Source organism: Lissotriton helveticus, chromosome 5_1 (genome assembly GCF_964261635.1).
Source record: "Lissotriton helveticus chromosome 5_1, aLisHel1.1, whole genome shotgun sequence".
Classification (NCBI taxonomy): Eukaryota; Metazoa; Chordata; class Amphibia; order Caudata; family Salamandridae; genus Lissotriton; species Lissotriton helveticus.
In genome coordinates, this window is record NC_136065.1 from 2,086,391,865 (window position 1) to 2,086,414,373 (window position 22,509).

General features: G+C 41.6%; 1 protein-coding gene across 25 annotated transcripts in view; it reads left to right on the forward strand.

The window, feature by feature from the left end:
- The window catches only part of GAPVD1 (GTPase activating protein and VPS9 domains 1), a 424,045-nt gene that overhangs the window by 90,888 nt on the left and 310,648 nt on the right, over positions 1-22,509 (forward strand). For all 25 annotated transcript variants that reach the window (XR_013595129.1, XM_078646066.1, XM_078646068.1 and 22 more), the window contains exons 2-3: positions 4,609-4,826; positions 11,177-12,020. Coding sequence is in view for 24 of the 25 variants with exons in the window: in XM_078646066.1 (XP_078502192.1) it covers positions 4,642-4,826; positions 11,177-12,020 (1,029 nt within the window). In the remaining variant the exon portion in view is untranslated. The remainder of the gene's footprint in view (positions 1-4,608; positions 4,827-11,176; positions 12,021-22,509) is intronic.

The following is a 22,509-nucleotide window of genomic DNA, read 5'->3' on the forward strand; positions in this document are numbered from 1 at the left end:
GTGCCAATGACACCCTGCTCGTCCGTGTCCTACACAGGAACCTTAGGTTCTGCTCTCTCATCCCCATTCCCTGGCAGCCCAACTCAGAACATCTGCTGTTAAGGTTCCCACTCCATGCAGGGGCTCCCGCCTCCATTCCCTCTGCTAACAGCAACTGCTACCTGGGTCCTCTAGGTCTTTCGCTGGTAGTGTGTGTTATCTATTGCGTTCAGGGCAAGGGCTCATTTTGTTTACATGATCATACGCCTTACTGTTTAGCTGTACTGAGCCTGGTAGCTTCTTTTAAGGTTCCAGTTGCAAATTATGTTGGATGTGTGTGGTGTAAATCACTGGCTTTATAGAATTACACCAGATGGGCCTGGTGTTGAACGAGAGGCACGTTAATTTGCATTTTCCATCTTGGTTGGCTAACCATACCCCCTGAAAAGAGAAGAATTTAGATTTTTTTTCTCCATATGTTGACATCTCCTGGTGAATCTGGGTAATACATTTTGTTGAGATTCATGCAGTGCACATCAACATTCATTACCTTTTGCCTCTAGTTTTCACAAGTGTTTGAGGTTGGTAGGATTCTTTAGGTGCTGATCGACCTAGGGCCGAATACTGTAGATATCCCCCTTGCAATCGTCCCCATCAACAACCTTCCCTAGTGTCTGGTATGTAAATCTCTTTGGCCCATGGAACATTAACACACATCTGATAACCCCAACCTCAGAAGGCCTAGGAAACACAGATTTGGGCCAACCCTTGGGAGGAACATGTTTCTGCTTGAGTAATACTGAAAATAATTAGCAAGTTGTGGGGGAAATTGTGTGCATATTAAAATGTTTGATTATTCCATACATTCCAGGGGTGATATCTCTGACCAGAAGACCAGTATTCCAAACTAGCATTTCACTTTAAGCTGCTTGGAATTTTTCAAACACCATATTCACCTTAATCTAGCCAGCCAGTCAGAGCAGAAGATGGCTGACTTGCACCAATAGTTTGGTCATGCAGAATTAGCATATATATTATTAAATTTGTATGCTTTCCATGTAGTTCTGTGCTTGATGTGTCATCAAATACAAACACCATTAACATGATTCTGCCACAATTTCAGCATCTGCACTAACATTTAATCATTGATGTCTCAGATTTTAAACCCCAGGAAATCCCACACATATTTGGCAGTGCCAGGCTCCAGACATTCAGGGCAACATTTCCCTGGTTAGTGTTTCAGGATTTCTTTCTCCATTTGAGAAATACAACAAAATATTGACCTTATTTATTTGTTATTTATTTTTCGAGTTTTATATAGCGTAAACTTGACCGGAGGGTATCAAAGCCCTTTACATAATATGCCTATCAGCATTTACAGACCGTATACAAGGACTAGAATAAAAACAATGGGCATACATGATAATAGTATGTAAACGAAGTCGGAGTAGAAAGGTTATCAGCAGCATTTATAGGTACTAAACAAGGAAAGTGGTATAAACAATGGGTATACATTGTAATAATATGTAAAGGATGATTGAATAGACCTATAATATAGATCAGAGGTATCATAGGTAGGTTATTAAAAAAGGTAGGGAATGCACTGTTAAATTTAGATGTAGAATTGTTCAGGCTCTATGCTGATTGGAGGAGGAAGATCATCAGTGAAGTTGGTTATCTTAGGAGGGTGGGCTATGTGTTTAAAAAAAAAAGGATATATATGTGTGTATATGTATATGTATATGTATATATATATATATATATATATATATATATATATATATATATATATTTTTATGTATTTTTTCTTTTCCAAAATTATCCAATTTAGACGCGCACTCAGAGGTAAAGTGGTACACAGTGTCGCTTTATTGCTGTTACGCGTTTCGGAAGCCTTGACTCCCTTGCTCACATATTTTTATGTATATATATATATATATATATATTTATGTATATATATATATATATTTTTATGTATATATATATATGTATATGTATATGTATATATATATGTATATATATGTATATATATATTTTTTTTTGTTTTTTAAAAGTGAGGCCCCCATCATCCTGAAATCGGACTGTCAGCACGTTGCATTTTGGGACTGGGAGTCCCCAACACTAACGAAAGCCAAGACAATCTGAATCAGGTGAGCCCACCACCACTTGGAAGGAGGAGCTTATAAATAATGTTGAGTGGGAGCTGACACTGTTTAAGGACTAAGGTGTTCAGAAGAAGGCACACGCCGAAACCGGTCAACGCTACTGTTTCCTGAATAAATAATGAAGTAAAGCCCCGCTGTGTCCCGGGAGGTCTTCTTTACATGGGAGAGAGTGAATATATATATATATATATATATATATATATATATATCTTGACAAAGGACGAGTAAGCCCGAAACTCGTTGCTGTTGTCGTGAATAAAAACTATATCTTAGCTGTACCTGGCTGGTCCGTCTCCTTCCATTGGTGTCACGCCGCGCTGTGCCGTGCCAAGCTGTGGAGCTGATTTTGCATATGTATATTTGTTTGGTCTTTTCGAGAGACCTAAAGGGTAGGAAAAGGTCTTCTTCCCATGGTTACATGCTTTGCACTTTATGAATCCTGCCTTTCTCTTTAATCTTGTTGTAGTTTTGCTTCCTTGCGGTTTCTTTTTAGTTATCATGTTGTTAACAAGCATCTGTTTGAAAGAGCGTGCTCTCCTGAATGTTATGGCAGGTTGTTTAGCTACAATACTGCCTAATTGAGGATCATTGCGAATTAGATGGCAATGTTTGGAGAGAATGCTTCTCACCTTCCCATGCTGTCGATTGAAGGTGGTAATCATTCTGACTTGATTACTAGCATCCTTACTAGCTTTGGATTTACTCTGATTTTTATTAAAGAGGATGTCTTCTCTAGTACTCTTTTTTGCTTTAAAGATCTCTGTTTGTACATTATCTGCCTTATAGCCTCTTGCCTGAAAACTATCTGGCAGGCACAACAGTTCCTGATTTAAAACTGTGTCTTCACTACAATGACGGATTGTTCTCAAACATTCCCCGTACGGAATGCTTCTAATGAGGTTCTTAAGGGGGAAAGCTGGTGGCATGTAATACTGTGTTGCTTGAGGTTGGTTTTCTGTACAGCTTGGTATGTAACTTGAAGTCTTTGACATAGACTGTCAAATCCCAAAAATTCACCGAAGTGCTACTTATTGTACTAGTGAATTTTAGGTTTAACTCGTCTTGTAGTTTTTTAATAAACTCCTTCACTGAAGTTTCTGTCCCTTTCCATACCAAGAAAAGGTCGTCAATAAAACGACTCCAATGTAGTACATTGTTTTCCCATTCTACCTGATGTTTCACCCGGACCACCTGCTCCTCCCACCAGCCCATATGCAGATTCGCATAGCTGGGGGCGAAGCAGGTGCCCATCGCTGTCCCACAGATCTGCTGGAACAGATCGTCGTTAAAAAGAAAGTAATTATTCTTTAAACAGGTAGAAATCATTGTTAGCAACATCTGTGTATGGGACCATAATTTGATGGAACGATTACTGAAAAAGTATTTTATGGCTTTTAGACCATCTTCATGCCTGATGCTGGTGTACAAAGTGGTGACATCAATTGTCACCCGCAACAGGTCAGGCTCCCAGGGTAGATCGTAATTTTTTTTCTGAAAATCCCCTGTATCTTGGATATGGGATGGAAGTAATATATATATGTGTATATATGTGTATATATATATATATATATATATATATATATATATATATATATAGATGTGTACATATGTATATATATATGTGTGTGTATATATGTATATATCTCTCGCTCACTCCACACACACCTTTTTTCAATATTTCTTCTGGCTGCTAGGAGATTTTGATACTGGGTTTGCACCGGATTGTGTGCCGGTAGAAAAACATATAGTTTTAACAAAGGGATCAAAGAGGAACATGTGCTTGAACAACCTAAAGCCAGCTAGATTTGTATTTTTTCATTAAAAAATCATAGGCACACAGAGGTGCGCGAACACCCTTCCAGTGACAGGGTTTCTTAAGATTAGCAGCATAAGATATAGTGATTTTACAACACTAAAAGCTGGCAATTGAAGTGTGCCAACTTATCAACTTAAATTGATTTGAGAGCACCCTTTTATTGATTCAGTTTTCTAACAGTTTTGGTCGGACTTGCATGATCTACGTAGTGCATTAGGTTTATAGATCATGCTAACCCCTGTATCAATGTATTTAACATTGTGACCGTGATTCTTAGGTTCTCAATCTTTAAGCCAGCATAACTTTTACATGTACGTAAATGAGATCTTAAACAGTAGTTGAATATTTTAAGGAAACTGGGACTGTGTACCCTGGAATTAATGTATTATTTGTGTAGTTTAAAGTTGACAATGGGTACTTATCATGTAGTATCAGAAATCTTCAATATTATTCCCTACACAAGAGTTCAAATCCCTGAATAGTATTTCTTCATATTTTGGTTGACATTGACCAACGTTTGGTTGTAAGCGTTTCTGGCATGTGTTGCATCTTTGCTGTCATTGCAATCTGAATTTTATATAGATTTAAATTTTATTTTTTAATTATTTTCCACAAGTCTTGCATTCTAATCTGGTGCCTGTTTTTCAGTGAGCATCCCAAGGGTTTCCATTGGGTTCCAACATGGTGAAGCTAGACATCCATTCTCTGGCACATCACTTGAAGCAGGAACGACTTTATGTGAATTCCGAAAAGCAACACATCCAGCGACTCAATGCCGAAGTTCTGAAGACAGCAGAGAAACTATATCACACATCCTGGATATCCAAGCAGCAGAGGATAAACTTGGATAGACTCATACTTACAAGGTAAAATAAAACTTCGCTCAAATGCTCAACATTCATTTGTCTCCTTTAATAAGGGCATCTCATTTTTCAAGTAGAAGTGTGTGCTGTACTGGTCTTGATTTGTGTGTTCATCTTTCATTGTGAACGCTCTTTGAAAGCTTTGCATGCCGTGTAAATAAAGGGGTTCAATTTCAACAATACATACACTACAATAGTGTAAGTATCTCCTCGTAGCAGAGAGATTACCTTGCACTGTTTTTGACTTGTATGCGTTGATTTTATTGCTGTGTCTTATTTTGTCTGGTGAGTGATTTTTCTGTTTTTGAAGTGTTGGTTTCCCCAAGTACAATGTTTTCTATAAATCAGTGCATTTAGTATTGGTTGGCTCTAAAGTAGACAATCAAGTACACAGATTGGATTAAACTAAACCAATGATCTCTTTATAGCAGCCCCAATTATATTGACCATTCACATGTTGGGGGTTATCAGTCTAAGCCTGTGGTAGGTTGTTTCACACTGTTATTTCTATGACTACGCACATCATGCAAATCATGCTCTACGCTAGTCTCTTGATGAAACACACCAACACATTCTTACGCTCTCACTGTTTACCTTTCTGCCGCGTTACCTTTGTCATTCGTTTGTCTGAGTGTTAGGGGCCAGCTTTTGAGACTCCTCATCCAACATCAGATGCAGCCAACAGAAATACATTTTTTTATCAATCCGCTCCCACAACCACTTACTTAAAAATGTCCTATCTCATCAGTACTTTTCCATATTCGTTCCCTTGTGAGTACTTGAATAGTCTGTGACGTTTGTGTTGTTATTATCTTCTTTTCTTCATAACCCTAATCATTTTTCATCCAAATGTGTTACACACTGCTGTGCACACCTCATTTCACTCCATAGTTCCATTGCCTGTCCTATGATCTGGCTTTGGACTTTCCTCTTATATGAATACTCTGTTCAGTGTATTTGTGGCACTCTTCCCTCCATTGAATGTAGGTAAGAGAATTTAATGAGAAAAAGAATTTGACAAATGGACGAATTAATGTGACTGAGTGGAAATGCAGAGTTTTTAGTGTTCTGATGTTTGTTGTAAAGTGTTTATGTACAATTGGATGTTAATGGCATCAAAACTGAACTTTAAAGCGAACTTAGTAAAAGGTAATGGGCATATTTTTTTAATCATTTATTTCTGAAAGGTACCTCTTGAAAAAAAATTATTTGTAAAACAATTGAATGGAAAGCAAAAAATAATAATATTGACATTGTTTAAATGAAAAAATATTAACCGGAAAAGGAGAAGTTGGGCAAGGAGTGCTAAGGGAGTGATAAACAGGCAAATGTCCTTGGATGGTGTATTTGAGTGACACACTCCTCAAAAGAAAAGTGCTGTTTCAAGCCAAATACACTTTAGAACCAATTGTGTTAAAACAGTGCAATCATCTAATTGCAGATTGATTGCTCAAATCTGATAGATTTAGTTAATTTGAGCTACCAATTAATTGACTGCAGTAAGCGATAAATGGATAGTGTGGTGAAAGTTGAACAATATTGCAATGCAAGAATTGATTGTTGATTTGATTCAGAGGATGGTAAGATTCCTTAGCTACATTAGTGTCAGAATCCCATGTACCCTGGACAAACAATATACAAAGCCATCAATGAAAATAAAGCAAATGTTCTATAGAGGGTCTTTTAAAGAAGTGAGACTAGGAAACCAACCAGCAGTGGATGAGAACTCTCAGTTTTGGTAATTTTGCATCCACTTCCTCATTCTCCCTAATAACCCTTTCTGGACTCTTCCCTCCTCTAGTCCTACTTTATCCTAGCCAATCTAACTAATAGACTAACAAGTCTACCGCTTGAATTAAGTTTTATTTCCCTTTAACTGGTCAGCACTAATCCACTTTGGGTACCAGAGTAGGGTGCTACTTGCCGAAAATTGCTTCAACGCCTCGTCGGGGTAGTAAGCTCTATAAAAATACAACTACATTTAAAAGTGACATGCAGTAAATGAAGTGAATCTTTTGGAATATTTATTGCTAGTGATTATTAGTGAAGCAGATGTCAGTGAAATGAGCTTAACGGTTTTATTTGGAGTGAATTCACTCAAATTAAGTGTAGGTAGTTGTGTTGTGTAAATCAATCCTCGGTTATTTCTTTAGGACTATGCCCGCATATTTTTCCACCATTGACGTTTAATATGGAGTTTTAACAAAAAAGTGTGTTAAACATGAGGTTGCCCTTTAAGTTTAAGGTATTAGGCAGTGTACTAATGGGACATTGCCAATTCCTATAGTTTGAGCTGAGTAACATGGGAAGTTCCTATTCAAATCTCAGGTCATAATAGAAGTGTAAATTTGCACCTTTTTACGTCTCGCTGGCGAAAGCGCGAAACGCGCTCTCGCTGCGAGAACTATAGTTGTCGGCTCAGCTTACAACGAGGCAAAGTGGAGACAGGAGTTGGGCACGCGCAGCATCGTAGAATGGGATTTGGTCGCGCGCGTGAACTAGAATCCGATTACGATGCGCACCTTGTGAAGCATGCCGGAATCCAGTCACCATGGATCACGCAGGCACACACAGGCACACATGTACACACGCACAGCTACACCCACGCACACACACAGCTACACACACACACGCGCACATCCCCCCCACTCCCCCCCACTCACCGGCTGCACCTTCACGCAGTCCACGGGGTACATGATGCCGGCCAGCATGTGGGTGGTGCCTGTGGATCCCTCGGGCACCGCTTCCAACTCCAGACCCTCCTCCTGGTCGATCTGCTTTTGCTGGGCTGCTACGTTGCGCGCTTTAGGAGACACGCGCTGTAAACGCGCGCGTCTCTTCTTGCGCTCCACCACGCTTTCACGAGCGAGAGCGCCTTTCTTTGTTTTAAAAGTATACACCACGCTCTCTTCTGTTGGCACTTTAAAGGAGGCCGCTCATCGTTCATACTACCATACTATCAAAAAGGAGATGTCGACATCTATACGATTCAACTGTGTGTTGCTGTTTGGTATAGCGCCAACAATTTGCTTTTTAGAGCGCACGATGTTCCAGAGTACAAAAGCAGAGTGCACTCTCGTGTTTTCCAACTGGATACACATAAATATTATTAGCCTACTGGTTCGTATTTTGTAGAACGTTAACGTGGTGCCTTCAAGGAACATCGGAATGTTTTGAGAATCTGGAGTGATGGAGGGAGCTAGGCTCGCCATGCTGTATTCCTACCTGGCAAAAGACCCATTAATGCAGGTATTGGTGTTTTACGTAGCGACAACACGCTGCCTTCCAGGCACTTCAGTGCGCTTAGATAGCCTGCAACGATTGATGAAACGCTAGGTAGGTACCGCGATCTTGCTTGTGAAGCAGAGACACATTTTTTTAGTTATATGTGGATTTAGTTATTCATTGGTATTCTGTGTGGTGCCGACATGTTGCGCACATACACTTTATAGCGTTTCGAATGGGGGCAGAAAGCACCAGGCTCGTGCTAATCTTTATGGTAAAGAGATAGGTTTATTTATTTGTTTTTGTTTAGCTTTGTACAGCTTCTTTACACCACGTAAGCAGTCTAGAGACGGCGAAAGGTAAAATCTGGGCACATTCTATCATTTGCGTACAAAAGAAATAGATATTTTACATTTCACCAGGGCTGACTTTTGAAATTTGTGTAGCGACTGCATTTTGCCTTAAAGATACTTCAGTTAGCAGGAGAGGGATCCCTTCACCTACAGGGGGGTCTATATGTAGAGTTTCTTTAAACACATGTCTTCAATGTAGCGTCAACCGTGCTACGTTGTAAGCCCCCGTGAAAGGTAGGAAATCAATGATGAAGGGACAGGCATTACAAATAGGATCACTGCAAGTGCAAGGGTAATTTAATAATGTCTATAGGAGATTAAGTATTCACAAATGCATCAAAGGCTCTAAAACTGTTCTTGGGTACATTGTTTGCATCCATAATGTTGGGTAACTTGGAGTTGAAGATGCATTCCAAGTTTCTGACTTTACTTGAGGGAACTGGAGTAGCAGCAAATCAACATTTAATCCTACGTGTCTGCACAGTCTGAGCAAGGTTTCTGTATTTACTGTACTGATGCAAAGACAACTTTGGCTTACCAAATGATTTACATGTGAGAGGCTCTCTTTAAAAATTTAGCGATTATCCACATCCTTGAATATTTTGATTTTGTTGTCGGCTTACAAGTGATAACCTAAATTGTAGTTCATCATTTCACTAAGATGGAAAAACAGAGATCATGTGAATCCTGCAGGTCTCCGTAGAAGGCCACAGTTCTTTTGTATGAGCAAAAGTAACCTATTTTTATCTGTTTTGTACAATTTACTATGAATGACCTAAATGAATGCATAGCTATCGCCTCTGTTAATTGGGAGGTCATGAACCAGGGTTCACTGTGTCCAAGTGCGCCGATCGGTTAGTGAAGATCTAGAACAGAGTCTTGGCACTGGTCCTTGCTGATATTCAGTAGGTAATCTTGGCGCTTCTGCTTGGTATTAAGTAAAACTGGAAATCACAGAGTGTTATTTTTCTTGGTGGGCAGAGATCTGGATGGCGATCACAGTTTCAACAAACATTTGCAATGCAATTGGTCTCGCATTTTTTAAATTTATTTATTTGTTTTCACTTTTATATAGCGCAAACTTTACCCGCAGGTATCAGAGCGCTTTAAATCAGCATGCTTATAACAAGCAAGACTAGCACTCTATATTACTGCCAACTTTGCTTAGCATAAGCAACAGCTAACCATTCACAAACAATGTTTATATACCAATTGCAAATTAAAGAAAACAATTTAATGCAAAGCATTGTCATTTACAATGCCAGTAACTCAAACTTTAATGCTGCGAGACCTATTGCATTGCAAATGCTTGTTTCTATTTTCCAATGTTTGATCAGATCATATATAATTTTGAATGTGAGCTTGAATTGCCTGTATAACATTAGTAAGGCTTAAAGTTGCAGGAGTGTTGTAAGCCTGGATATTGTATCATGACATCTATGAGATGGTCTGTGTTCGTACCACGTTCATTTACAGTTACATGAACGCACCATCATGAGTACACAATGTCCTAGCTCAGCCTTCTCTACAGTTGCTAGTATCGCCACATTCTAGATCAGTGTGTTCCTGTATTCATGACCACTTTGTACTAATGAGAGAGAACACGAGCACAAAACTGCTTGAAGAAAGTTCTTATGACTAAAAATAATTCTCTAAGACTTGCCTAGCCTTCCTCTGGGTGCTTGTGTTATTCAACTTATTTCAGACTGTTGTGAGTGTGGTTTTTGTATGCCTTCACAATAGTACTCGTGGGATGCCACCACCATAGTATGACAAAATCCAGCTGGCCACAAGACTACCATCAGAGGTGCTTTTGTGTGACAGTTGTGATGGTTTTCCCTAAGAGCAGCTTGGGCCAGGAACACATTTCACGGTGGCTGCTGAGTAAACCATTGAATGTTCTTCAATTATCTTTAGCATTACTGACAAAGGTCACATTGGAACTGGTGACCAAAAGATGAAAGACCATGTAACAAATTACAAGCCATCCAGTTCACCCTCAGCCGTTTTAGAATTCCAAAATACATTACCATTAACTAGAAAAACAAAATACTGGAAGTTAAATTGTAATTCACTGCAGTAGTGTGCAATGAAAATGCTTTATTTTTTTCCCATGAGAATAAGCAGAAAACATATGAATTAATTTTTCAAGATATTGGAATGTGATCTAATCTCTCTACAACTTCCTGAAATTAGTCCTGTAGGCGTGATAGAATTGTGGATAATTATACTGGGTATTATTGCTTGCTTCATACGGATGTACTTTAGTGTACCATTCCTTCAAGGTGTTACTCGGAGCTCTGCCTCCACTGCCTTTTTGTGGTATGCAAAGTAAAATGTTTCTCTGTGCACTTACAATGTTTGCTCCACAAATTTATCAACACTGCAAATTTGAATAATTTAGCATGGGCTATGTCCTTTCACTGCTTCCGGATGTGAGGAAGGGGAAAGCAGTGTTCCATTCTTGGCCACAAATTTCATTGGTTTCTATTTAGGACGTGGAATAAATTTGTCTCTTTTTTTACCCCATGTAAATATCTAAATTGTACAACCATCACATCAGACAATTGTACATTACTCTTGTTTCAGAATGAGAAATGTTTGCTTTTTTTGATTGTTCTAGTGGCAGTGTGCCCTTTAAACTGTAATTTTGTCTTTTTTTTGTGAATTGCCCTTTTTTCTCTTGGACTATAGAAGAACACTATTAAATCATTTAATTTGTCAGAAGTATATCAATGTCAAAAAGCTATAATTTTATTTTTATTTTGTATCTAGTGCGGAAGCTTCTCCTGCTGAATGTTGCCAACATGCCAAAATCCTGGAGGACACTCAGTTTGTCGATGGTTATAAACAGTTGGGCTTTCAAGAGACAACCTACGGAGAGTTCCTTAACCGGCTTAGGGAAAACCCACGACTTATTGCCTCATGCCTGGTTGCAGGGGAAAAGCTAAACCTAGAGAGCACACAAAGTGTCATCCATACTGTCTTTACATCTCTTTATGGAAATTGTATAATGCAGGAGGATGAAAGCTACCTCCTTCAGGTCTTGCGTTACTTGATTGAATTTGAACTCAAAGAGAGTGATGATCCACGAAGATTGTTGAGAAGAGGCACGTGCGCATTCAGCATCATTTTCAAACTTTTCTCGGAAGGTCTTTTTTCTGCTAAACTCTTTCTCACCGCAACATTGCATGAGCCCATTATGCAGCTGTTGGTCGAGGATGAAGACCACCTAGAAACTGATCCAAACAAGTTGATTGAGCGTTTTTCTCCAGTACAGCAGGAAAAGGTGTTTGGTGAAAAGGGCACGGAGAGGTTTAAACAGAAAGTCCAGGAAATGGTGGACTATAATGAGGGCAAACTTGTGACCTTGGTGAACAAATTCATTGGATACCTCAAGCAGAACACATATTGCTTTCCACACAGCTTGCGCTGGATTGTGTCTCAAATGTATAAAACGTTGTCTTGCGTGGAAAGACTGGAGCTGGGGGAGGTTCGGGCCATGTGCACTGACCTTCTTTTGGCATGTTTAATTTGTCCTGCAATAGTAAATCCAGAGCAGTATGGAATCATCTCTGATGCTCCCATCAACGAAGTTGCACGATTTAATCTGATGCAGGTATAGTTACACCACCTTATTCTAAAAGCATGAATTTTTCATTATGTAAAAATTATCTTTTGTGTTTTTCAGCTGAAAATATTGGAAATATTCATCCTCCTATACTTCAAATGCACTTTGCACCTAGAGATTAGCTATAAGAAGTTATTTATTGTCATCGCCCTCAATTGCAAAGAGCATTGACCTGAAATAGAAAGCAGCAGTAATGTCTATCGTAATATACCATGCCTCTTCCTTTACAGTTGGCCATGTATGCGTGCCTTCTACATAGCCATGAACCTTACATTCAGCATTCTTCTACAAGGCCATCTGACCACATTATCTCTTTTCGAATAACAATTCTTCTGATCAGATTCTCCCCTAGTTTGAATAATTTGAGCTGCCAGACCTGGAGCCCAGTAACCTTGTTGCAGAACCATTTATGTAAAAACATGGCTCTGTCCAGATTCAGAGTTAAAGAATGTACCTTACAACAAAGCCCTATAAGCCAGGCGCGCTTCTGTAAAGGACTGCTAACTTTTCTGCAGTCAACTGAAGACTTTTCTGTTTTGTAAAACATTTGCTCAGCAGTAACCTTTTTCTGTGTTTCCTCATTATCTTGCAAATTACGCTTTGGAGCAGGAGACATGTCTGGATAATAAGATTTTAGAGTATAAATTTGAAATGCGTTGTACAGGATAGGGGTGGTTGTAGAACAGATCATAAAATGAAGTTGCAGTTCTGTTGGTCTGCCTAGTTTTCTTTAACATGAACAATGACTTGTAACAATTTAGGTTTCACTTAAAGCAGTTGTTGTCACATAGTAAAAATGTGTCCCCTCCCTTCCTTTTCCATGTCACCCTCAACCTAGGTTGCTCATGCTAGGACAATGTATCTGAAAATGGTTCATGGGCTGTTCAGTGCACCCCTGGTTGGTGTCTAACTTGGTTTCTTTCTCATTTCTCATTCCTAACCAGAGCTTTGTTAGACCGGAGTTGGTGTCAAGGAAATGCTCCCTTCCTACAACTCCCATATAGGCTTTGTCTTCAAAATCTGAAAAAAGATTTAGAGCTGTGTAAACACCTGCACGAGGGGCAGTGAGGCTTCTTGATTGGTTAACTCGCTTATGCTGGCCAATCGGATAATGAGAACTGTCTGGAAGACGCTCATTTTGTGCTATGTGGCTATTTTGAGAACACATTTATTTATGAAATGCCCAATTTGTCCTAGTATAAACTTGCCCTCCCCAATTGGCAGATGGGTTCTAAACAGGACATATGTGTGGCAAAAATGTTTTTTGAACATGTGTCACCTTCTATAGGTATTTGACAGAATGAACAGCGTTGGAGCCTAGGAAGTTATTTTCTCATCTAGGAACTTTAGCACACAGGTAAATAGTATTATCCCTCTGGGAATTTCCATCGCACTGCTTGCCAGATTTAGAAATGCTATATTGAAACATTGATAAGCATACCCATCCTCGAGAATCTGTAGGCTTAAAATTAGACCTGATCAGGAATGCTTTTCAGTCCTGATTTAAGTTCTCAAAAAATATCTCTGCACGTAAAAGCTGTAGTTCAACAACCAGTAATGCATCAAGGTCTCATTCTTTAGGTTACACTTAATATGAGGCAAAATATCTCACAAATGATGAACTGGTTATGTAATAGGTTCTCTGGTAGAACATGGTGTTTCTGGGCGGCAGATGTTGTTCAGTTCCATCAGTTACGGGCAGGGGTCTTATCTTTTGTAAGGAGCTGCAGCAGAATAGGGTGCGCATCAATCAGCTCTCGGAGCAGGTTGTAGCTGGTCAAAGGCAGGTCCAAACCAGTAGACTTTCCGGAGTGGAAAGCTGCTATGACGGGAACAGGTGCAAAAAGAACAATTGATTGACTTAATGTTGAACAATGTCAAACATTCACCCCAGTACAGACAGCTGGGCCTATCGTTTTTTACTCCACATGCCATTCCAGTTTGGACCCAGCCATATGCAAATCAGTCTTGACCCTGCTCCCAATGGGAGCAGTCCAGCCCGAACTGCCAGGCCAGGTCCTCCCTGGACTGGAAACAAGCATCCTGGGACTGGTTTTGGGGGTTCACCCCCTCATCAGCCAGACTAGCTTGACTCCAGTGGCATAGAGAGCACGGCACCACGTCTGGGCATACCCGTCCCACTCGGGTGACAAATGCAAAAAGAACAACTGATGGACAGAATGTTGAACAATGTCAAATATTCACCCCAGTACAGAGATCGTAGCCTAAATCCATTGTGTTTTGCTCCCATAACATTCCAGTTTAAACCCAGCCATATGCAAATCAGTCTTGACGTGCTCTCTGTAGAAACAGTATAGCCCGAACTGCCAGGCCAGGTCCTCCCTGGACCGGAAGCCAGCTTCCTGGTACCGGTTTCGGGGTTTCACATGACTGGAACAGGAGCAGAGCAATGAACTGGTTGCAGTGCCATGCAAGGTCTTATTTGAATCAAATCCAGAGATCAACGCAGTGGCAGTACTTGCACCTTGTTATCCAACCAAGACAGCAGGCCTGATGACAGATTTTCTAAAAATGTCACTACGCCTGCCATTATAATCTGTGCTGTGTGGGTTAGGCTGCTGTGAGAGTATATAGGCAGAACACAGAATTATGAACATCGTGGGTTTTTATCCAACCTCTTGCTCAACAGTTAAATTTGCATTTTTATGTGTACAGCCTTTGAGAAACCAAATATTGTAAAGTAGCAGCACTACCTTCTGTTTTGTCACCGCTTCCTTTATTGTAGCGGTAGGAAAGTGCCTCCTTTTGACATGGTCACCCCCACTTTTAGACCCAGTACTGATGCTTTTTGACTGAAAGTGCTCTGGGTCCCTGCTAACCAGTTCCCTGTGCTCTTTCCCTAGAACAAGGTTCAATTGTTAAACTATTTGGCAAAGACTTTAGCACCACTGTAAGTTCCTAGTAAATGGTACCCCTGGTACCAAAGGCATGGGTACTAAAGAGGGCCCCTAAGGCCTGCAGCATGTATTATGCCACCCAAAGGGAGTCACACACAAATTGCATGCACACTGCCATTGGGGACTGTGTCAAATGGTGAAACCATTTTGAAAACCCAACATGGTACACTGGCTATACACATTGGATATACTGTATATCTGATAGAGACTTGGTGTCTAAAATATTTAAAAATCAGTTTTTTTCTAAATTAGTCTAGTTTCTTCTTGAGTGTGTGTCTCATTTATTGACTCGGTGTGTACAACAAATGCATAACACTGCTCCCTGGAAAGCCCAAACTGCTCACCCACACTACCACAAAGAGACCTTTTGGGATTATTAATTTAAGCCCTCTGAACCAAAATGGTTCGCCTGGACTTTCTACATAGTGTACCTCATTTTGGTGCACTACATAAAAAGCCAGCTACCTACAGTAACCTTGAGTGTGTTTCTTGTAGGTCACTCTAGCTGATCAAGAACAAACTAGATTTCCTCAACATTTCAGAGCAACAGGATGAAACATGACACTTAATAGAAACTATATTTTCAAACTCTGTCTTAATCGTGCAGGAAGCAATTTAGAATTCTTTTAAGCTGGATTTTAAAACGTTGCCCATACTACTTAGTAAGGTGTAAAATAGTGTAATAACATTTCATTATATTTAGTTTATTTCATATTGTGTATTTTGCCAAATCTTTACTGCTTTGTTTGAGAACTTTGTTTGCTCTGTAGTGCTTTCCTTTGACCAGTAAGAGATGACTCTTTACATCAGAGAACTACTTCTGAGTTACTAGGCTATGGTTTAAAATAGTGTTTGATTCCCAAGATTACATTTCTTGTTTCTGAAGTATGTGCGAAGATCCTTAATGTTCTGGATTGCAGTTCATCAGAACATTGACAACCATCCTAACCCTACATCACCCAGGTCCACAATTTGCTGGGGTCTTAACATTCCCTGGTATATGTAGCACTAAGACTAGGCATGTACCCAAATATCTCCAACCCCTCCTGGCAGTTCTGGCTGAAGATGCTCCTCATCAAGAAGACTAATGCTGTAGACACAGCCAGTGCCATTTAGGTGCTCTATTCATCATCCTTTAAAGCAGTTACTCAATGAAATATTCTTCGTCTTTTTTATTTTTTTTATTTTTACTTGCACCTGTCATCCAACATCTCAGACATGCTCTTGCACAGCACTCCTTTTTATCCTCTTACATGCTCTTGAGGTTTATGGTAGCTTTGTACCTCTATGTATTCTAAGTACATTACCCACATAGATATTTACACACCTTTCCCATTGCTGCGTTCAATATGCTAGAACATGACTTTTGTGGTTAGAACTACACAGAACCACAAAGGTCCACCTCAAACATGTACCCTTCCCAGCAATGCGAAGGGTACATATGTGGAAAATTTACTTCCGCTACCACTAATCCGAACCTTCAAAGAATGAAGACAATCTGTGAATTCCCGTGCTCTGCACTTTGAGCAGAGGAAGCGATGACTTTTGTTTACGCTCTGATTTCATTTTGAAAGTTCCTCTTAATTCACAATGATTCAATCAATTTGTCAGATTGGCAGCACAGTCTATGCGCTCAGGATGTCGACAAGTACTCGTCTAGAAGTGGCAAGAATTTGTTAAAGTTTCTCTTTCTATATTATAGACCTGTTCATTGGTAACTTTAATCCTGTCGTCTGTATGCTCTTTACTGTTGGTGTTGATTTGGAGTCCAGTGATGTTTTCACTTCCTCGCACTATTACTCAATCTGGAACTGTAGTGGTTTGACCAAGTGACGACTAATGAGGAACTTAACGAGGGCAATACTTGTGCAGAACGTTTTAAAGGAGTATTTATTTTTCTTCCCATGACAAAATAATGCTTCTGTTACATTGCCTTAAGTTTTAAGTTAGTAATGTACATTCAAAATTACATCTAGAGCAATCTGCTTTATGAATTGAGCATCTTCATTAAGAGCATATTTCTATTAATATATATTGGCTGTTCTCAATTCCAATTATTTTAAGGTCTCAATGCCACCAATTAGCAATGAACTAGATTACAAGTTCCGATTTGCTTAATGTTTGACTGTAGCATCTGGGAGTACGTGTGACAGGCATGTTCTTTGGGCCCTGTGGAAGTGAGAGTATACTGGTGGCATGTGTTTGGTACAGCTGGTTTAGCAATGGTGTCTTAGGACACAGGTCCTGGTGCACTAAATGGGTAACCAGGTTTCTCTTTTTCAGGCCCTTGGACTCTCCTGAGATAGCGAGGTTGAGCATATACCACTGGGTCAGAGATACAAATTCAGCATAAAACAGTAAATAATAGGACAATTACTTCTATGAAGAATTTGTCTTTGCTTGTAAGTAAAGTATGGGATATTTCAAATTAAGGGAGACTAAATTACACTGCTGCCTCCTAAGGCCTTGGTACTCGGACAATCTAATAGAGCTTAAGGGCTAGACACTTCTTTTAACATTACCACATGGAATGGTGTAATGGATAAAAAAATTGAGTTTTCTATTTGCTGTCTTCAGCGTTTCTCATGTTTTACTCACACCCTGCCAGTGTGGCAGAAGTGCCAGAAAGCAGCAATGTACGAAGTGCTGCTAGATGCATCTTCCTGCAGATTCCTCACCTTATGAATGTCCTCCAGGGACCAAACTAGATTTGGAAACCCTTTTCCCCAGTATCGATTCTCCAGCTGATGGCTTGCAGCCTCAGCCAGCGACTCTTCATACTAGGATGTAACATTATTGTATAAAAGTCCCAAGCAGGCGTGCTGGCATCAGTTATTGTTTGAGTGCACCTCCCCAACGTGGGTCTGGAGCTTTTACTTTGAAAAGTGCCTAGAACCATCAGCAGCACTTTTCAGAGCCAAGCTCAAAACTGTACTATTCACCCAATAAGCTATTCCGCTCCGGTAGTTTCCAGTAAGCATCAGCTCCTTAGCGCGGGGACACGCCGCTGTGCGTCACCAAGCGCTTTACAAAACCCCCTAAATAAAATAAAATACTCTCTGGTCACCGATAACATTCCTCAGCTTTTCACAGCCCGAGGTCCAAAACGTCTCCTAAGATGTCTGAATTTTTAAAACCCATTGCAGATATTGCACGAAGATGCCTTTCGACTTTTGCGACATCAGCATTTAGTATCTTGTCTCCGACTAAGACTCCACGGGTTGTGACTCATGTTCATTGATGTACCCGGAGGTCATCAAAGAGAAGGAGGCAAAATTTCTTTTTGCTGCTCCCTTGAAGTATGTGTCAATGTGGTCCCCTTCAGGTAAGTCGCCTAACACGGAACACTCTTTTAAATGATGTTGGGGGCTTGGTGAAGCCGATGATGGCAGCAGCTTGAACTGGTAGCACCTGTCCCGGCTGCCTTACAAAGGTGTTTTTCCTGGTTCCACATACCATGAGTAGAACTCTTGCGGTGGCCACTGAGCCCCTTCAGCCCCTGGGCACCCCCAAAAGTGGCAAGAACGGGTCGTATTGTTGAGCAGATGCCTCTGACCGCACTGAGAGCCGATGCACTGGGGCATTTTGAGTTCGAGTCCTCGCTACTGCAAACTGTCGTACAGCGCCTGGCCTGCGGGGCCTGCACAACTCCCTGCAGGGAGACTTGTGCTTGCGTCTCGATTGGCGGAGACAGCGTGAGCAGCTGCATAAAGGTGCCGCCCTCCATCGATCAGAGGCCTTCACCACCTGGCCTAAGATGGTGTTGCTCAGCTACTGTGTCTGCCACACCTGAAGGGAGCTTATCCTACCTTGCTTCGCTGGGGAATGTGGGGCTCGGGCCCCAGCGTGGCACCCTCCACCCACCCCTGTTGAAGTTTACGACCGCCGCCTGAGATCGCTGAGTGGCTCATCCCAGCGCTGGCCCTATTACTCTCCTCTTGTCATGTGTGACTGCTGTGGTGACGGCATGGGGGTGGGTGCTGGGCGGGTGTCCTTGTGAGCTGGGACCTGTCATTGGGAGCACAGACTTTTTGGGTATGGGCCTGCGGTATCCTGTTTGTGTAGCCAGAATCACAGGTCCTCTTAGACGCAGGGTCGTGGGGTTGCAGAGTACCTGCAACTTTCGGATATCGACCCCCTGTATCAAAGTCCCACAGAAAAAGCTCTAGAGGGGGGACCCCCTTCACTGCCACAAAGAGACGGATTCACTGACATCTGGTCACCCGAGGGAGGCTCTGCGATATTGTACTGGTGTTGCTGCAAAGCAGATCTTCTGGTTCTTTTATAAGGTTGGGGATCTGTTGGGTGGTCGCTTGTTGCGCCCGACAGCGGACGGCCCTAGCTCCTAATCTCCTGCATGATGGCAGGCTGTAGGTCTAAAAAGGAGAGCTCGATTAAAGACATGGTACATGCGGCCTCTATGAAATGTGATGAAGGGGCCTCTAAAGTACCCAGGTAGAGGCCTGAGGTGGGGCAACTTACCCTCCGACCCCGCCATTGATGATCACCAGCTAACCAAGAGCGTTATAACACAACTCTTCTCAGAGCACAAGAATGACATCAGAGCTGTCAGAGCAGATCTTCAGCAGTCTCTCTGATATGCACACGGATGTAGGGGATCTCGGAGTGGATACATTTGAAAAGGCACAAGACGGACCCTGCTTAGTGCTAGAAGAATATAGGGTGCGGCTCATGGAAATGAGTGAGCAAGTCCTTGTGTTGCAAGGGAAATGGGAAGATCTTTAGAACCGGTCCCGGTGCTCCAAAATCCGCATAAGGGGAATGTCCAATGGCAAAGTGGTTAAGGCCTTGCAGAGCCGTTCTTAGAAAGCTCTAGACCAGATTAGCTCCGGATTGATCTGGCACACAGGGTGGGGCCGTTTGGTGAGGATCCAACCTGCCTCTGGACCTTCAGTGATTTTTTTTTTTACCTCCAACTAAGACATTGTCCCCATTTCCTCTGGGATTCAGCAAGGTGCTACCAGAACTCTTGCACCATTTGACTCTACTCCATTGCGCTGGCGACACCCATGCTATGTTTAAGATCTATGCTATGATAAACACCAAAGAGAATACTTTCCCTTTCAATGTTCCTGGGAAAGAGATATGGGTACAACCCTAGACCAAGCCCAATGGGACGAAATACGTATCGCCACACATAGCGTCACACACCACATAAAGGGAAAGGAAATGCTAGCCAGAATTTTTTTACCAATGGCACTACACTCCTAATCCCTTAGCTAAAATTAAACCTGGATGGGACACGTGCTGCTGTCAAGATTTTGGGGAGGAGGGTACATTGTTACGCTTGTTATGGTCCTGCCTGACCATAGTCCCATTTTAGGACTCCGTCTCACCACCATCAGGCAGATCATAGGTGCCTCCCTTGCTAGGTACCCAGATGTTACTATTTTGGGATGGCCCACTGATGAGCTATATCCCCTATGGGGTTAGGAAGGGGCATTCGATCTCCCACTTATTTCTGCCAAGCAATCCATCCTATTGCTCTGTGGCCAGCTGACGCCACCAACGGAACTCCTCTGGATCAAAAGACAATGGCGGCTCCTGGGCATGGAAAAACTGTGAAGTGAAACTAAGGGCGAGGTCAAGGAGTTTGCAAAACAATGGCAGCCGCTGTTCTACTTTTTGCGTCAGACTACAGGGAATGGCCCCGAAAAGTTTGGAGGACTCCAAGCTCGACCACTATTATTCCTCAGTTTGCCCCTCTACTAATGATGCCTCTAAGCTGCTGACTACCTATACACACCTATCAGGGCTTTTGTCGTTCTAGCGCTTTCAATGTCTCTTTACTTTTGCTTATTCCTTCTACAGTTTGTTGGAATGAACGGGTCAAGCGGAGGGAGGATTTCTGTTGGGTGTTGAGTTTGTTGTTTTGTTGACTTTTTTGTTTTTTTTTGTTTTTTTAACCAACATTAATAACCAGCATTTGCAATGCAATAGGTCTCGCATTAGGAAAGTTTGAGCTATTGGTATTGTAAATGACAAATTTTGTATTTATGTGTTGGTTTTGAAAATAGCTAAATTAATAGCTTTGTCATTTACAATTCCAATAGTTTTAATTTATGCAAATGTGACACCTATAGCATTTGTAATGCAATATGTGTTGTATTTACGTGACTTAGATGTATTGATATTACAAATAGCAATGGCTTTTATTTTTTTAATAATTAATGGTTGCACAGATTTATGCTGTAAAGGCGCTGAGTAATGTGTTGGCGCCGAGTGATGCTGTGGCATTCACTGATGCTGTGGTAGCGCATAGTGATGCTGTGGTGGCGCATAGTGATGTTGTGGTGCCCCTGGGTGATGTTGTGGTGCCCCCGAGTGATGTTGTGGTGCCCCCGAGTGATGTTGTGGTGCCCCCGAGTGATGTTGTGGTGCCCCTGAGTGGTGGTGTGGTGCCGCTGAGTCATGCGATAGAGGGAGTGCGATAGATAGATGGAGTGAGGGCGGTGGATGGGGTGAGGGCGGTGGGTGGGGTGAGGGCGGTGGGTGGGGTGAGGGCGGTGGATGGGGTGAGGGCGGTGGATGGGGTGAGGGCGGTGGATGGGGTGAGGGCGTAGAGAGAGTGAGGGCGTAGAGAGAGTGAGGGCGTAGAGAGAGTGGGGTGTAGAGAGATGGGAGAGACTGATGTAGAGAGAGAGTGGGGTGTAGAGAGATGGGAGAGACTGGTGTAGAGAGAGAGAGAGGGGTGTAGAGAGAGGGGTAGTAGGATTGATGCATGAAACACTGCAATAGAAAATAAGCAAGCCATGAAAAGAAACAGGTGGACGTGCAATTGTAAAAGATCATTACCTTTATGTTCGCTGCTGACATCACGTGTGATGGTATAGTTTCAGCACGTGATTGTAACATCAACTCACCCTGCTATACTCACGCAGTCGGTATGGCATGGCATTCATTTGGAATTCGTAAGGCCAGAGGTTACAACTATAAAACAGCCTGAAGGGTTGAGCCCATGTTCACTATAACACGAGCATAGCTTAAAATAAGGATGTTTCGTTTTGTGCAGATACATGTGCAATTTTAAACTGCAGCGAGTTTCACTCTCGTTGCTGACATCAAGTGTGATCGTATATTTATGGCACTTAATTCTGACATCAACTCACCCTGCTATTCTTATGCAGTTGGTACATGGCAAGCCATTAGTAGGGAATTGGTAAGGCCAGAGGTTACAGCTATGAAACAGACTGAAGCGCTAAGCCGATGCTCACTATAACATGAGCATAGCTTATAAGAAGATTGTTTTGTTTTATACAGGTGGATGTGCAATTGTAAAAGATCAGCGAGTAGCACGCTCGCTGCTGACATTTGATGTGATAGTATATTTACCGCACTTAATCAAGACATCAACTCACCCTGCTATCCTTACGCAGTCGCTACATGGCGTGCCAGTTGTTGGGAATTCATAAAGGCAGAGGTTACAACTATAAAACAGCCTGAAGCGCTGCGCCATTGTACCCTATAACACAAGCATAACTTAAAATAAAAATATTAATGCTGCTAATATATTATGCGAGAAGGTGTACATTTGAAAA